Below are 17,971 nucleotides of genomic sequence, written 5' to 3'. Positions count from 1 at the left end.
TTTGCATGTCCTTGTATCTCAACTGTACATAAAGTTCTCCAGCTCCTTACTTCTCCTTTGTCATTACGAATCTGCTGGTTGAAGTCTTTGCCCTCCAGACACAAGAAGTCCTCTCCAGGCTGCAGGATTCCACACTTGGTGGCGATGGCACGGGCTGTGTTGATGTTGTCTCCAGTGACCATACGGACGGTAATGCCTGCTCGCTGGCATTTAGCGATAGCTTCAGGAACCTGCAGATTGAGCACACAGAGGAAAAGAAGGACAATTGACTGGCTTGGTTCAAAGCAGGAGATACTGGGTAGCCTAACATTCACTGGCAAATCCTTATCCATCCTTATCCACTCCAACAATGATTTATGTTTAAATAGCAAAATACGCAGTCTGAATGGACAACAAATCCAGACCAGAGGATTTAGCAATTCAAAGTTAGTACCACAAAATACTACACAAGATATTTCTAATATAACACAATTTATTAGATAATAATATCTAATAAAGTTCAATAGACAGAAGGGGCATTTTCAACAGTTAATAATCTACTATTTTTGCTGTATGTTATTTTGTAGCCAGGCCTTGCTGAGGAGAGACATGATTTGAAAGAAATTTATAAGTTTGTGAGAGACATATTCTGGCAGGTAGTGCATGTGCGCAGTGGCGCTTATGTGGGCGGTCGAGTCATATCCCAATTTCAATCCAATGTCCTTTCAATAAAAAAATGTCATTAGTTTCAGATCAGTGCATTGTCTGGTGTGCTCAACTTTAGGTAGACTTAACTGAACTCAACAACACCAGAACTTCTCCCACAATTTTCCAAAAAACAACAGGGCATTTTGCACCAATACAGTAGAATTTGTTTTGCATTGTTGTCACTGGAATGATTGTTGAAATTTTGCTTCGGTGCGATCAGTTTGCACTTAACATAGTTTAAAAAGACCAGGCTGAATTTGGGTGGAAGCAAGACAAACCTCTAGGTGATCAGTGCTAAAGATATTGTAATCACTCTTGGTGTGGCGCCCTGACAGTCCTGTGTCATTCATTTAGGCATTAGTGTATTGAGACTACTTAACACATGAAGTGGCTGATCTAGAGCTTGTGTGTGTATGCTGGAGTCCTATGTAATTATCCCCACTCAGTCTTGCAATGAATCACACCACACCCCTAATTAGAACCAATAAGCTTACTTATTTATAGATAATTAAAAACCTCCCAGTGTTTCCATGGACAGAGATGTTGTACAGTGATATCACACAACGCCATGGCATGTGAAGAACATGCTATCTTGACATGATGCACAGAAACTAGTGTGTGCATTTATAACCTAAAAACCTGACCACTGTCTTGCCTCCAAACATTGCTACAAGAGAGTGTTTTTCACTAGGGCAAAAACATTTAAGCTCATCTTTTCATCACTACATTATTCTAAAATTCTATTATAAAGCTGTAAATGGGCTTGCTCTACTATCAGGCAGAACACAATATTGTCTTCTATATCAGCTCTGATCACAAGGCACAATCATTGCAAAAGTATGGTCCACATTGCAGTTTAGGGTGAGGATCACCAAATTAGACCGAAACGGTCCTTCTGACAAAAATTTTAAGACACCAACAGTTTTTTTTATTCTCCAGAAATTTTGGGGATGAAGAAAATCCCATATATCTTGTTTACATGATACTAAGCATCTAAAAACAAAAAAGCTCTTGAATATCTTTCAAAGACTTAATGTCATTAACCTAGGAAACCTGGCAAGTGCACTTATTTAATTGCACAAAAATAAGTGCTCAGTACTATTTCAGTACTTAATTGAAATCTGAATTAACCGTTTATCGCCTGCCATTCCAGTCATATCCAGCCTGCTTGATTCCCACAAAAGAAAATCCACCCCCCCATGCTTCACCTATCATATATAGCCCACTACTTCCACAAAACCCTCCACAAACTGAACCAAATGCAAATTGCCTGATCTTAATATGAATCTTCACCTCTTGTATTTCAGAGTTGTACACTATATATTTAAAGCTGAACTGAACTGAAGTTACACCAGTCAGTGTCACAGAAACTCTGACTGTGTGGTGAATGGACAGAGGATGACAAATTAGATCCAAAAGTGGATGTCAACTTTGTTCATGTTTACCTCATAATAACCCCATACATGTATGCTCAACAAATAAAATAGTTAGTGAAATGTAGCAGGAAGCAGACATAAAAATGTATCATACTACTCCAGAAAGGTTGGGGGGGCGGGGGGGATTTATTTAACCTAAATACCAGTCATTACACAATTATATATGCCACTTCATTTGAGGGAAGCTGACATAAATTCTGCATTGATCCATAATCAAAAATAGCACAATCACCTGTCATGTACCCATTTTACCACCTTCAAGGGAATTAGGTCAGACTGTCCCTCTAACGATGTCCCTTTAACGATTCCTGTCTACACTTTCATATGGTGCCTGACATTCTGCAATGAATCCATCATCATCACATGATAATCACGATCACAACATTTTTATTATATTAAATGCGATGGGATGCTCCAGTCTGAAGCTGCCATCTGATTTCCATCATGTCTTTCTATGGAAGCAGCATACACAAATCTGCAGTCCATATACAGGTGCATCTCAATAAATTAGAATGTCGTGGAAAAGTTCATTTATTTCAGTAATTCAACTCAAATTGTGAAACTCGTGTATTAAATAAATTCAATGCACACAGACTGAAGTAGTTTAAGTCTTTGGTTCTTTTAATTGTGATGATTTCGGCTCACATTTAACAAAAACCCACCAATTCACTATCTCAAAAAATTAGAATATGGTGGCATGCCAATCAGCTAATCAACTCAAAACACCTGCAAAAGTTTCCTGAGCCTTCAAAATGGTCTCTCAGTTTGGTTCACTAGGCTACACAATCATGGGGAAGACTGCTGATCTGACAGTTGTCCAGAAGACAATCACTGACACCCTTCACAAGGAGGGTAAGCCACAAACATTCATTGCCAAAGAAGCTGGCTGTTCACAGAGTGCTGTATCCAAGCATGTTAACAGAAAAAGATGCACAACCAACCGAGAGAACCGCAGCCTTATGAGGATTGTCAAGCAAAATCGATTCAAGAATTTGGGTGAACTTCACAAGGAATGGACTGAGGCTGGGGTCAAGGCATCAAGAGCCACCACACACAGACGTGTCAAGGAATTTGGCTACAGTTGTCATATTCTTCTTGTTAAGCCACTCCTGAACCACAGACAACGTCAGAGGCATCTTACCTGGGCTAAGGAGAAGAAGAACTGGACTGTTGCCCAGTGGTCCAAAGTCCTCTTATCAGATGAGAGCAAGTTTTGTATTTCATTTGGAAACCAAGGTCCTAGAGTCTGGAGGAAGGGTGGAGAAGCTCATAGCCCAAGTTGCTTGAAGTCCAGTGTTAAGTTTCCACAGTCTGTGATGATTTGGGGTGCAATGTCATCTGCTGGTGTTGGTCCATTGTGTTTTTTGAAAACCAAAGTCACTGCACCCGTTTACCAAGAAATTTTGGAGCACTTCATGCTTCCTTCTGCTGACCTGCTTTTTAAAGATGCTGATTTCATTTTCCAGCAGGATTTGGCACCTGCCCACACTGCCAAAAGCACCAAAAGTTGGTTAAATGACCATGGTGTTGGTGTGCTTGACTGGCCAGCAAACTCACCAGACCTGAACCCCATAGAGAATCTGTGGGGTATTGTCAAGAGGAAAATGAGAAACAAGAGACCAAAAAATGCAGATGAGCTGAAGGCCACTGTCAAAGAAACCTGGGCTTCCATACCACCTCAGCAGTGCCACAAACTGATCACCTCCATGCCACGCCGAACTGAGGCAGTAATTAAAGCAAAAGGAGCCCCTACCAAGTATTGAGTACATATACAGTAAATGAACATACTTTCCAGAAGGCCAACAATTCACTAAAAATGTTTTTTTTATTGGTCTTATGATGTATTCTAATTTTTTGAGATAGTGAATTGGTGGGTTTTTGTTAAATGTGAGCCGAAATCATCACAATTAAAAGAACCAAAGACTTAAACTACTTCAGTCTGTGTGCATTGAATTTATTTAATACACGAGTTTCACAATTTGAGTTGAATTACTGAAATAAATTAACTTTTCCACGACATTCTAATTTATTGAGATGCACCTGTACTTGATATATCTCCATATTAGGGCTGGGCGATATGACAATATATACTGTATCGTGGTGACGATATTACATATCAATCGATAGAGATTTTGACATATCATGTATATGTATAGTGGGCTTATCTGGGCAGGGCTTCACGTGAGACTTGGACAGGTGTTTTCTGGCACTGAATGAATTGTTCTACTGGCGCCCAAGCAAATACAAAGACATTCATCTTGTGATCAGCACTTTAAAAGCGCTAAATATGCATCTTACGCATTTGTGTTTCATGGTGTTTGGCGTGCGCTATCTCTAGAGCTCACAAATGTGCACAAGTCCAGCAGGCTTCCCAATATTTGTGCTCCACAGACAGGAGAGCGCAGAGTAGGATCATTCATGCTACTCAATAATTTTTGACCCAGGCAAAACCCTAATGGAGAAAGACATCTCCACAAAACGGAATAACTTCCAAACAATTCAAGAAAATGTGTGACATCTGTGGTATGGGTTCACAAAAGCCGACATAGAGCAGAAAATGTAATCTGCAAACTGTGTCACATGACGATAATCACTTGTAATACAAGCAATCTGTTTTACCACCTCAAAATGAAGCATGCAAAGGAATATTGTGGAAACCAAAAGATGCACTCCACATAATTTGGTAAAAAAAAAGTGTTTATTTTCGTTGGATATTTTTTTTAAATTACTGTATGTATTATTTATAGTAATATTGTTAAACAACATATCAGACTGAAATGTGTCATAATTTAGCATTTTGGTAAGGTTTTTTTTTTTTTAAAAAACAAGCTGAGTTTTCTTTTTTTTTTTTTTATGTTTGTCCAGTTCCAAATAAAGAGAAAATTATATAAGCAGTATTGTAGAAAAAGTTTTCATTTATAAAGTAGCCTATTTAATTCACTGACTGGAGTTTCCAAAAATAGGCATGGCAATCTGGTTATTTCATAAACCAATTTTTACTGATTTTCCAGAAAACGTTTACTATATTGTGATATACTGTGCAGTATATTGTTATCGTGATATAAAATTACTCATATCATGATATAAGATTCTGACCCACCCCTCTCATACTATGTAGGCGGGGTATGAAACAATACTAGAGAATTTTACATAAATATTTAAAGTAGGGCTGTCAATAGATTACAAATTTTAATAAAATGAATTACATGATCTGCCGATTAATTAATCAAATTAAAGGCATATCAGTATTTGCGGAGAAAAGCCTAAGAAAAATACAAATAATTCAATGTAAAATTATTAAGTAATTATAATTATATTTAAATAATAATAAATATAAATAATAAAAACAATTATTCACATTATTAAAATTATTGTAGCAGATGAGTAAAGCATTGATTTGACAACACAGAAAGTAGCTTTAGAAGAAGATCAAATTGTTTGTTTTATTTCTATTTAATTTAACTTAAGCCTGCATAAGATACACTATTGGAGTGTCTAACTTAGGTTGTGTTGCATCATAAACACATAGTTTTTAGGACATTGTTAAAAATTAAATGTAGTTTGAAACTTATAAACTTAAAAGCATATCTCAAAACCCCTGCTTTAGGAGTTGTGCTCCATCTAGCTGTGTTTGAAAGCAACAAATCCTCCTCATCTTGCGAAACAGTAATGTGGTTTGTTGTCTATTACAGCTTTATCTTTATTACATTCCGGAGGCATGATTAATTGCGTTCATTTAAAAAAAAAAAAAAAAAAAAAAAAAAAAAATATATATATATATATATATATATATATATATATATATATATATATATATATATATATATATATAATTAATCACACTGAATTAATGTGTTAAATTGACAGCCCTAATTTAAAGGTCAAGGGCATAATTTCTGCACCACTAAAACGGCCAAAGTCCACGAACAAGTTCCAGTTCAGTTCACACATAACTATCAGCAACTCATATTTCTGGGTCATAATACAATAATATTGGGATTCTTTATGTTAAGTGCATTGCAATTCAAATTTGAGATTTATTAACATCTTTTCCTCACTTTTTAATCATTTACAGCCCTCTACATTGCAAGGAAATCACTCGCATATGCAAGTAAATTTCACACTATGCGACCAAAAAGTGTCTGTTATGGCTGTAACATTCACTGGCAAGTAAATATTAACATTTCACTCGCCAGTGATAGAGTTGTGTAGTGTCGAAGCACCGAGGCCCTTTTACTGAATAAAAAGCAGTTGATTAAGAACTGGATTCAGCCTCGTCTTTCCCTGCATGCTGTCTCATGAGCGCGCAGGAAAAAGCACTTGTGTCTCATTCAGTTGAACTCCGAGCAACTCAGGGAACCGCACCATGGACGTCACAAGAGCAGCTCTCTTGAGAGCGTGAAGATGAACCACTTCTCAAGTGCTCTGATGTGTACGCCGTCTACAGAGGCTTGCGCCAAACTCCCTCGAAAATATAAACAAGGCATAAATGTATTAATTTTGTGAAGCAAAGCTCCAGTTTCACTTAATGGCCATGTAATGGAAAATGTCCTTGGTCATTGTGGGTTTATTCATGCAGTGTTAATAACACGCAGTGAGACATACAGGAGATGCCCTGCTCTATTTCTGTGGAGATGATAAAATGCAAGAAACAGAATCTCAAAGTCTTCCTTCACGAGAAATAAGGGCTTGTGAGTTAATCAGAGAGCCTTAAAATAATGTGTGAAAGTGAAGAATTTAAGGCAGAAATATTTTACTATTGCATAATATAATATAATATAATATAATAGCTATACAGGTTGGCTGGGTTACAAAAGAAGCAAAAGAAAACTAAACATTGAAAAAGTCCAATGGATCAAAAGTAAATCGGACAAATAAGAGAGATATATTTTAGTTATTTAAACATATTTTGATAATTAAAATATTATTTTAATTATTTTAAATGTTATACTTTTATATTTGACTGTAATTCATACATTTTTGAAGCCTGAAAAGGAAATCATATACCCTTATTTTATTATATGACCCAAGCTAAATTTGTATAAACAACTTTGTTGTGTGCATGAAGCACACATAGTGAGTTTGTATGGTAATTAATCGTCATAATTCGTGAAACACCTAAACCAGACAATTAATCATCATAGCCCTAAAACAGGCAATTAATCGTCATAATTGCAATTATTTATTTGACAATTAATTGTCAGCCAAATTTCACAATCGTGACCCCTAATTTTCATTATTAGGTTCCTACCTTGTGAATTGTTTAGTTAAAAATGTGTACGAAATTTCAAACAGTGACAATAGCTTGTATCATTATTAAAACTGTGATTTCATGACATCATATAAATTGATAGAATGTGAAATTTGTACATTTTTAAAAAGCTAAAATGTGATTAAAATCATAAAGCAAAATCTAAAAAAAAATTACAATATACTATATTGCGTGAATATATATGAAGAGGCCCCCTCTCTCAGTTTGCTTAATGTTGAGCCTCATGTATTCAGATAGAAGACAAAGGCAGGCCTAATACAGTCATAAAAACCTAACTCAAGCCCCCACCTTCCAAGTCGTAAATCTTACTGATAAAAATCGTGCCAAAATCAAACAAAGGGAGTCCAAAACAGACTACAAATCCCTGAAGCCTTGCTCACTAAAGGATCGAACTCTCAACTCCTATTGGATGAGGCACACAACAGAACGTCCCTCAAACATGACATCATCAGGAGTTGAAATACCTCTGAAATGCTTCCGGGATTTGCTTCCAGCGACTTTGTTTGCAGCGTGTGGACGCAGCTCTTTGCTGCTCTCAGGTGCAACCTCGTGGCACAAGGAAGTAACGTCCGACTTGAAACTGTGGCCATACAATCTCCATCTCGCTGGACGAGTTGAGATTACTCTGTGTTCAACCAAACACTCTAACGGATCCGAAGGAGATCGCCGAGCAATTCGCATCTTCATCTGTTTGCCTACAGAAGTGAAGAGATTAAAGATTTCTCTTCCATCTTCAATCAAGTCGACATTTCTGAGTTCTCCGCCAGCCCGCCGAGAATCAACAGCCCACCGACAGAGCAAGGAAACGGCCTCTCGTCATCACACGAGCCTCAAGGAACCGGGTCAGAGTTAAAGGACGGAGGAAAACACATTCTACCTGTGTCCTCATGCGATTCAAGTAAGAGGTTTACATCTGGGCAGAGATAGAATATTATAGTGTGTTATTCTTGTGTTTCAAGGTTTTGCTTGTACAGTTTACGGACCGCCATGTCCGCTCATTATTAATACTCAGGGTATTAATTATCACAAGTTTGTTTTGCTGTATTGTGGTCCAACCAAATTGGATTGTTGTGCAATTTCGCCATCGCGGGTGAGACAGCAACTGAGTTCATCCATTAAAGAGTCAAATAACGCGGGACTTTTACGAGCCGTCCACCGCGTCTCTGAGTGATAAACTAACGGCTGTTTTCTCTCCCACTATCGCGAAATCAGCTTTAGGGCTGTCACTTAATCATCTCTCTCTCTCTCTCTCGTACTAACCACACACACACACACACACACCTTGTGTTATAGGATTATTTTATTTCCATATCTAATCATATCACTGTTTAGTTTGTAGTTGTAAGTCGGAAGTTTATTGACTGCATTGTATTAATTATTAATTGATATTACTGCATAAATAAACTTTGTTTATATTACAAAGAGAAGTGTTTTGGTTTGTTTTGCATATGCCTGTGTCATGCTGACGGGATGTCAGTGCTCGGATTCAAACCTTCATTCATTGTTTCTTCCGGAAAATCGATATTCTTCGGATGTCGATTTTCCTAAGAAAACAATCTAATATTGAGACTGTTTTACTATTTGGTTATTAGTCCCTGATTTCAGGGTGGTGCCCCGTCAATGTTAATCCTTATTATTATTCTATTGATTTTTGATAACTGATAATTATCTTTGATGATTGAATTTGAATGATCAATAAGCTAGTGTTAATTTTAATTAATGTTTCATCGATGTTAACAATGAACGATTCTCTTTGATAATTGTTGATTTAAAGGATTTAAAAAAGCTAACATTGATTCTCATCAATGTTCTATTGATTTTAATAATTACTAATTATCTTTGATAATTATTAATTATTGCTAATAACCAAACTTGCTCCTAAACGTAGCACACTACATTTACTGGAGTCCCATACGAGGTTTTAATGAGTTAGATTCAATTGATTAATCTAAATATTAATTAATAACTACAGAAATAATTATTAATTATTTCTGATAGTAACACTGATCTAAACAACCAGTAAAGCCCTACATTAATATATATTTTTAGTTATATTACGCTTACATGTCATCAAAATTCTGGTAAGTAAAAACAAAAATGTATTAGCCAATGACGATTCTTTCTCCAACATGAATGGAGGGAATAGCATACCTAGGTTGAATGTAATTATCATTGCACAAAAGCCTGTGCAGTCTAGCTGTATGGAGGATCTGCACAGACATCCTTACAAATTAAAGTAAATTAAGTTATGGATGCATTTTGGTCAAATACAAATAATTTGTATTGACTGACCTTATACTGCAGTACATTTGCAGTGGTCAATCTCTTTTTCCAAGAATCTTAAAGGGGACCTATTATGCAAAATTCACTTTTACATGGTGTCTGAACATAAATGTGAGTCGGCAGTGTTTGTACATAACCACCCTACAATGTTAAAAGTCCACCCACTCATCTTTCTTATTTTTCTATTAATCAAAAACTGTGTCTCAAAATGACTGGTTTTTGTATCCGCTCTAAAGTGACATCACTTTAGAGCAGGCCACGCCCACGACTGGTGACAGACCCACCCTATTATCATAGATCCTCCCCTGAGTGATTGACACACAGTCCACCATTTTTTTCCACGCTGGAGCAGCTACAGTGAGAAGAATAATGTCTCAACTTCGTAAGCGTCATAAGTGTTCTGTTGTTGGCTGTAAAAGTGAACATAAGAGTACTCCCGGCATCAAAGCCACTGAAGACACAGTGGACAAGTTTTGTTTTTGAAGAAAATGTGCCCCAAAACATACCAAAATTCGTGTATGTTTGTGCAAATCATTTTACATTGGACTGCTTTGTGAATGAGGGTCAATATAAAGCAGGATTTTCAAAAAATGTGACTCTCAGGCATGGATCAGTACCAACTGTTCGTGTTCCAGCTTTATATCCTGAAGATGTAAGTATCGCACTTTATATTTTGTGAATGTTTGCAAATCGCCTTTCCGAATGTGCTTGTTAGCTGATTCCACGGCTAATGCAGCTAAAGTTGCCATTGTCTCTGATTGTATTCACGGAGACCAGAGCTATGTCGTTATAGCTTGTTTGCACATGACATCACATCACTGTGTTGCTGTGGCGTGAAATGCAGATGGAGGGCAGGAAGTGATTTTCTACATAAGAAGCACTATCACAAACTCAAAATGCCTATGTTTTGCGTCGTTTACAGTTGCTCATACATAAATGGCTGAACTCCGGTATTTACGGTGTTAGTCATATTGGTTCTGATTTGTTGTTGCTATAGTATTCGAAGCATGAGCTGTAAAGGCACAGCCCTCTTCCAGAAAGGGGGCGGGGAGCAGCAGCTCATTTGCATTTAAAGAGACACACACGAAAACAGCGTGTTTTTGATTCTACCCAAAAAGAGGCATTTACAACATGGTATAATAAATGATCTGTGGGGTATTTTGAGCTGAAACTTCACAGACACATTCTGGGGACACCTGAGACTTATATTACATCTTGTAAAAAGGGGCATAATAGGTCTCCTTTAATGTGAAAAATGTGACTAATAAAGTCGTTTCTTGGCTATATAACTTCAATACAGTATTGAGAGTTAAAATATTAGGATAATTTGAAATATCAATACTACCATCTCTATCAGCAACAAAGTTTGCTTTTTCTTACCTCGTGACGGACAGGGTCTTCAATGCCCACAACGCAGATGCAGGTCAGGTCATTCAGAATCTCAGCTTCGTTGTCCCAATCTGGCTCTGTTGTAAAGTCTCGCATGGCTATGCAAATGGTCCTTAACCCGTCACAGGCCATTGGCTCGATCACTTTCTGTACCATGTCATCCCGATCCTTGGCCTTGAAGGCACGCAGCTTGCCTGAGGCATCAAGAATATGGGAACACCTAATAGACAAGAGAAAGTTTAATATGACTAAAAACAACAATTATTACATCTTCATTACATTTTCAAAAAGAGAACTGAATAGGGATGTGCAAAACAACATACTTTTAAACATCAACTATTTGGTCTCAAGAAAGCCCTGTATAATTAGACTGGTTTTGGGGTTCACCCCGGAGCCCGATTGGACGCTTTCTTGGGAAGGCATTTACATAAGACCCATTCATCCCAAAAACAGGAGCATAGTGGTATGCAACAGAATATAGAGGTCTGGACAAATTTGTACTTTAAATGTTGTCTGAAACATAGCAGGACACTTAAAAAACAGTGCAAGATGCATCGCAATGGGCGAAGGCGGCCATCTGCATGGGTATGGCTGAAGCGGTGGTGCTTTAAAGGGGATTTTTTTTTTTTAATAAATGTAACTTTACGTACAAACTGTCTAACAGCTAAAGCATAGCACACTGACAACATGCTAACTAAAGCACCAAAAATGTAATTAAAAATCAAAGCTAAAAATATATAAGAAAGAAAACCTATATGAACTAGTTGACCTCACTAATCAACTAGTCAACCATCATGACCTATTCCTAGAACTGAACATCTTAAAAGTGCAAAGAAAGAGAAGAAGTATAAATAAAGAGAAAGCAGATAAACAGTATTTGGCATACTTGCGCAGGACAATCTCAGAGGCGCCCTTGCTGTACATTCGGAACCCAGGACCAGTTGCGTTCTTCAACACAGTGCTCATGCTTTTCCGGGAGGAGTTGAACGTGTAAACCTTATAAAGTTTCTCCTCAGGAACCTCATCCCGAACAGGCTGATAGTCTCTCTTCAGGTCCAGCACCAAACCCAGAAGGGAACACTCAGTCTTATTGCCCACATGCTTTGGCAGACCTCCTTCCTTCTCTGGCGGCTATGGAAGAAAGGTTCAAGTGAAATCCATTAGATATGTAATTAACTCATACCCAGATCAATGAATCATCTGAATCTTACTTTACTTACTTTAACTTTACTTCAATCTAATTCTTACCAGGATCTTGGTAGTGTATGCTGAGTTTATGGAGATGCTGTTGACTAATATCTCCAGAGTCTCTGGATTAATGGCCTCAGGTTCTGGAACATTCTTATAGTATTTGTCACCAATATAAGCCTGCACCACTTTCATGCGATTCATCGTAAGTGTTCCAGTTTTATCGGAACAGATCGCGGTGGCATTACCCATGGTTTCACAAGCATCCAGGTGCCTCACGAGGTTATTGTCCTTCATCATTTTCTGTCAAGATAAAACAGCAATTGATCTGGATTTTACAGGGGAAAGGCAAAATCCATTGCATGAGTGTGTTTTAACCCTAAATAATATGGGACCCCGTTACACCTGGCACATACTGTACATGCGTTTCGTGTTGGATATTCTTTAACTGGGTTGCATTTCCATTTCATTACAATGCATCTCCAGTGTGACTGGATAGACAGATAAAGCTTTCCATCACTTTGATAGATAGAAATATGTAATATTATATAATAAGTAATATGTTTCCCTACTTTAGAAACACTCCCAAAGTAAAGGATGCTTCTTGGAAGCCTTTACGCCTGGGATTTTAATGGGGTCAAGTGCTATCAGATTGTGATCCAATCACTGAAAACCCATAGTAACGCCAGGTGTATAGGTGGCCATAGTTCCCTCCAGCATAAATGCAGATAATGCCTCATCATGCTGAAAAACACAGTCACTGAAGAGTCACAGATTCACACTGAGGTCACAAAGACATAAAGCAACCCCTACAGACATCTCAAGACATCATTAACAAGAATTACGGGTTTATGTTAGTAGTGTTAACTAAACTAAAGGCTCTTACCTTTACAGAATAGGCCAAGGAGATGGTGACAGCTAGAGGGAGTCCCTCCGGCACTGCCACCACCAGCACCGTCACACCAATAATAAAAAACTTTACAAAGTACTGGATGTAAATGGGCGTGCACTCGGCCGTCCACTCGCGCCCCTGCACGCCGAACGTATCAATAACGAAGTAAAGGATCAGGATGATGACGGTCACCGCAGACATGATGAGACCTGCCGGAGGAGAGGGAGTTTCAAGACCAATACAGCACAGGGAGATGCTAGTAAGCCTACTGACTTCCTGTTAGTCATAACAGCAACAGCTGTGGGCTGATGCACTCCATCTGAATATGATTTGATTGTGAGGGTAACTGTAGCAAGCAGGATAATTAGGTGGAACACAGCCCAAAGGGACAAGCCTGTTTCCATACTGGGTGACACTGTTTAAGTAAAATAACCAAATGAACTCATTTACGGAAAGGATGTCTGAAAAAATGCATGTGTTTTCATGCTTACACCTAATTAGTATACATTTATATTGTGCTTTAAACTAAGCACATTTTAAATTTATGTGTTGTAATTGTGCAAATACAGCTGGGCAATATGACTTAAGCTTATATCTTAAAAATGAAATGAGTGAATTTTCTTTCTATCAGAGGAACCATTTCAACCAAACAGCCGTTGTTGCCAAGTAGATTAAAATGTTTAATGCATGAAGTAAAATAAGTACAAATCTAGTTAAAAAATAATCAAGACATGTTTTCCACGCATTATTTTTACTGAATGCATACAAAGAATTATAATTATTCACTAACTTATATGCACCAACATAACAACACTGGTTTTAACTTAAGTGAGGTATAATGTACAGTCAGCTGGTTGTTATAGCAAAATAAACCCTGACAGGGTGATCAGGACCATGATGCGAAGATTTATTGCATAAATCAATAATGAAATGAAGAGTGAAAAAAGTGGCATTCAAACATGTTAGACCAAAATGAGTTTATCAGGTACACCTGACACACAGGTTTGTGGGGCTGCTAACCTGCTTTTCCAATCTGTACTGCTAGCCTGGTCAGCTTGCCCTGCAGGACCGACTTCTCCTTCTTGGTGACGTTCACCTTCTTTTTCTCCTTTTCTTCTTTCTCTTCTGACTCTGCTCCTTCCTCACTTTTCAGTGGTTGGATCTCCAGGGCGATGCCATCCTGGGTCTTAGCTGTGGAGGTTGATTTCAGGATTGGTTATGGGATCAAGGGAGGAACATGCCAAAAAATAATTGAGGGAGATGAGAGGATAGGAAAGGGGGAAGAGGGGAGGAGAGAATTTGGAATTTAGTAACAGCAAGTCATACAGTGGGTTACTTGAAAATTATACGGAGTACCCATTTCAAAAGCAGAATTGTTTATGTTAGAGTGAATCTGGGCTGGTGAGAAGAAAACTCTAAATTCACATTCCCCGGCAGGATTAAGGTATGCACGGTGAATTCTAAGTAGGTTCCAAGCAGCGCACAAGGCATTTCTGTAAAACCTGACCCTACGCTGATAGATCATACTTTTGTGTTACAATGAGTTACAGTCCCAGTAATATTATGAATAAAAATACAATAACGTGACATAAGTTATCAGGTGTATAAATCTTTGAGAATCTTCAAGCTCAACCAAAATTTACTTTTTCTTCTTCTAAAAATCTCTAAAAATTGGCAATGAAAAAGAAAATATATATATTATTTTTGCATTGGTAACTTTGTTAGTTTTAATTCAATTATAAAACAGGCAGGGATAAAACGGCATATTGCATTACCCAATTTCCAACTGAAATAGAAACTTAATGGAGTTGAAGATCCAATTCAGCCACTTTGCCACGGATAGATATTGATCCCTCAGCCCAATTCGCATTAAGCCTCCATTTAAAAAGATACACAATGACCAGTTTTTTTTTTTTTGGTTTTTGTTTTTTTTTTACATTCTACATGATTTGCAACAGACTGATACTTTATAGTGAAGTACCTCAGAGTGTGGTACATTAAATTGAGTGGATAAATACTTAAAAATCGAGAAACAGTCCAAAAGCCTACCTGACCACCAGTCACAACAAACAACTGACCAGAACTGACAGAGCTGAACAGAACTGATAGAACGACCACATATGTATTGGGGATTGATGGACATACTGACTGTCTGACTGACAACACAAACAGAGGCACGCACGACGAACAGAAGAGCCAAGTGATTTACAGACAACTTAAAAACAAAAAAACAGTCCAAACAGCCAGAGGTACAACCACCACGAGGAAAAAAAAAATAAAATAAAATAAAAAATAATAATAATAATCTGAGAGATTTTGGTTGATTTTTCCACTCCCAAAGGAGAGTGCAGTATAGGGAAAAGGTGAAAGGGTCATATTTTGACCAGGAGAAAAGTGTACAAGAAGAGACGGCATGAAGTCCTGAGCCACACCCTAGAAAGAAGCAACAGTGAGAACAACAAAGAGCTAAAGTAAACAAATGGACAAAAACATCAATCCACAGCCGGTCCATTCTGCAAGGGTGCAACTCCCACATAAGCCACGCCCCTAAGCATTGCATCAATATCATCAGAGACATTGCAAGTGAATGAAACGGCCCATTCATACACATATAAATTAAACCCAGCCTGATCACATGAAAATTGTGTGACTTTGTGGCGACATTTTTGCAAAATGATAATACGTGATACTTGCATGTACCGTGGCAGTTCTGAGGTGAAATGTCAACTGTGTGCAGCTAAAAGTGAGCTAAATTTTCTCCCAAACAGAAGGTTAATGGTCTATCAAGTTTTAAATCAACAAAACCTCACCAATAGTGTCATAAAAAGCAAATGTAAGATGAAAAATGCAATTACTGAAGCAACCATGCCATTTTGTGGTGCTTCTATGACACTTTTGACGCACTTAATGTGCTCTGAGTGACTCCTACCCCTGTTCTTTGCATCGCAAGAGCAACACGGTATTAGTTGAGCTAGTGCGCAGTTTGATTGAGTGTGCACTAGCCTGTAAATGTAGTAAATTTTGTAATGCAAACATGAAAGTGTATCGCTATAGTAAAAGTGTTTAGATGTCATAAGATAGCAAGGTAAAGGTGAGGTAAAGGGGGAAAATTAAGTGTTTATGAACTGATAATCTATTTGTGTGAGAGCCATTGTTGCTGAAGCGCCTCTAGTGTTAATTTCTCCAGAAACGTGCCACGATATTTATAATGATGCACATAAAAATCATTTTGCAAGAATGTAGGTATTGTGACATTATTATATGAGACCAGATGGTTGCAGCAATCCTAACGCTAAAATATGGCATGTATAGTCTGCTTTACCATTAAAACCACCTGTTTGTTTGCTTAACTGGACCAGCCAGATTTTTTGGTGTGTGATTTGAGCTAAAGCAGCACAATTTCTGATACCCTTATTGTCACATATTATTGTTAATTTGAAATGTAAATTAAACATAATCCTGGGACTTTCCCATTCAAATAGATAAGAATTGAACTTGCATGAATGAAAATATTTCCCGTAGAAGTTACAAATATGACTTTCATATATGAAGCAATAAACACGTATGTATTTTTCTGGGTATTGTGCATCTGCACAAAAGCTCTTGGCTACATATGAATGTTTTATAAAAATAAAATAAAAAAGATTATTAAAGAAATGGCGAAGACTTTGTATTTATGTATTCAATGCTATACCAGTCACAGCTCATGTAAATGTATGTTTGCTAGAGACCAAGGGCAAAAAGAAGGAGATCTGTGCAGACGAAATGAGCAGTTCTGTCTGGAGCAGATGCTCAGTCCCCGAGTGCTATAAGGAGTGGAATTGGGAGGGGTCAGCCAGAGCAGAGCGGGCACACTCTGAAACAGTACAAATGTCCACAGATGGCCCAGTCAAGCACACAGAGTTTCCCCTTTTTAAAAGAAGAGCCTAAATGTCACATAAGTGGAAAAGTATATCCACAAGGCAAAAATATTTAAACCACAAACATTGTTATTCATTTAATTATAAGGGCTGTCAATGTTAACATTTAATAAATGCGTTTAATGGCTTTAATGGAATTGAACGGAATCAAGGCATTTACCTAATTTGCCATTACAACTTTATTCTACAGTACACTGTCAATTTCCTAAAGACTGGTTGAAATAAGAGCACACATAGACACAAAACAATCCTGAAGCAGGACTCCCATTTATCAGTAATTAAAAATTAATTTATAAACCAGATTGCACTTTTAACAAAACTAAAGACATTTGCAGCGTTTGTGTGGTGGAATTTAATTATTAAAGCTAATATGTTTGAAATATCACCTATGAGCAGAAACTACTGATGATGAAATATTAATAAGGTGACTGGAGGACTGCTACAGCATAAATTAAACATCTTGATGCATTTTCTGTCTTAAAAGAGAAATGCATTTAAACTGCATTATTATTTAAATTTATTGACAGACTTTGTATAAAGACGAGATGCGGATACGCAAAGTCTTCTGGCTGCTTAGTGCCGTTTCCACCAGGTGAGAGTTGCACCCTTTCATAGGTAAAGCGAGGCGAGAAGCTCCCCTGGGCTCAGCAGGAAGGGGTAAGCAACAGCGTGAAAGACAGAGAGAAAGTGAGCAAGTGAGTGAGTGGGACTGACACGAGACTCCGAGACTTGCCGCTGAATGGGGAGAGGGGAGAAGGGAGAGGGAGTGGGTAAGGTTACCTTTGTTGCGATTTTCAGGGGGTCCTTGTTTTTTACCTGTTTAAAACGAGAGAGAGAGGGCGGAGGGCTGATATAACATGGCTCAAAGTAAATAAACCAAAGACAGAAGAAAAAAACAACAAAA

General features: G+C 37.7%; 1 protein-coding gene across 6 annotated transcripts in view; it reads right to left on the bottom strand.

Annotated features, from left to right (window-relative positions):
• LOC127426135 (plasma membrane calcium-transporting ATPase 3-like) overlaps positions 1 to 17,971 on the bottom strand; it is a 153,480-nt gene that overhangs the window by 30,513 nt on the left and 104,996 nt on the right. For 4 of the 6 annotated variants that reach the window (XM_051672700.1, XM_051672697.1, XM_051672695.1 and 1 more), the window contains exons 7-13: positions 17,848 to 17,883; positions 14,168 to 14,338; positions 13,142 to 13,356; positions 12,316 to 12,558; positions 11,954 to 12,198; positions 11,059 to 11,287; positions 51 to 230 (exon numbers count right to left, since the gene is read on the bottom strand). In XM_051672700.1, coding sequence (XP_051528660.1) covers positions 51 to 230; positions 11,059 to 11,287; positions 11,954 to 12,198; positions 12,316 to 12,558; positions 13,142 to 13,356; positions 14,168 to 14,338; positions 17,848 to 17,883 — 1,319 coding nt within the window. The remainder of the gene's footprint in view (positions 1 to 50; positions 231 to 11,058; positions 11,288 to 11,953; positions 12,199 to 12,315; positions 12,559 to 13,141; positions 13,357 to 14,167; positions 14,339 to 17,847; positions 17,884 to 17,971) is intronic. The other 2 variants (XM_051672699.1, XM_051672698.1) reach the window with 1 other exon arrangement.

Source organism: Myxocyprinus asiaticus, chromosome 35, assembly GCF_019703515.2.
Source record: "Myxocyprinus asiaticus isolate MX2 ecotype Aquarium Trade chromosome 35, UBuf_Myxa_2, whole genome shotgun sequence".
Taxonomy (NCBI): domain Eukaryota; kingdom Metazoa; phylum Chordata; class Actinopteri; order Cypriniformes; family Catostomidae; genus Myxocyprinus; species Myxocyprinus asiaticus.
This window is presented reverse-complemented; position numbering and strand designations above follow the sequence as displayed.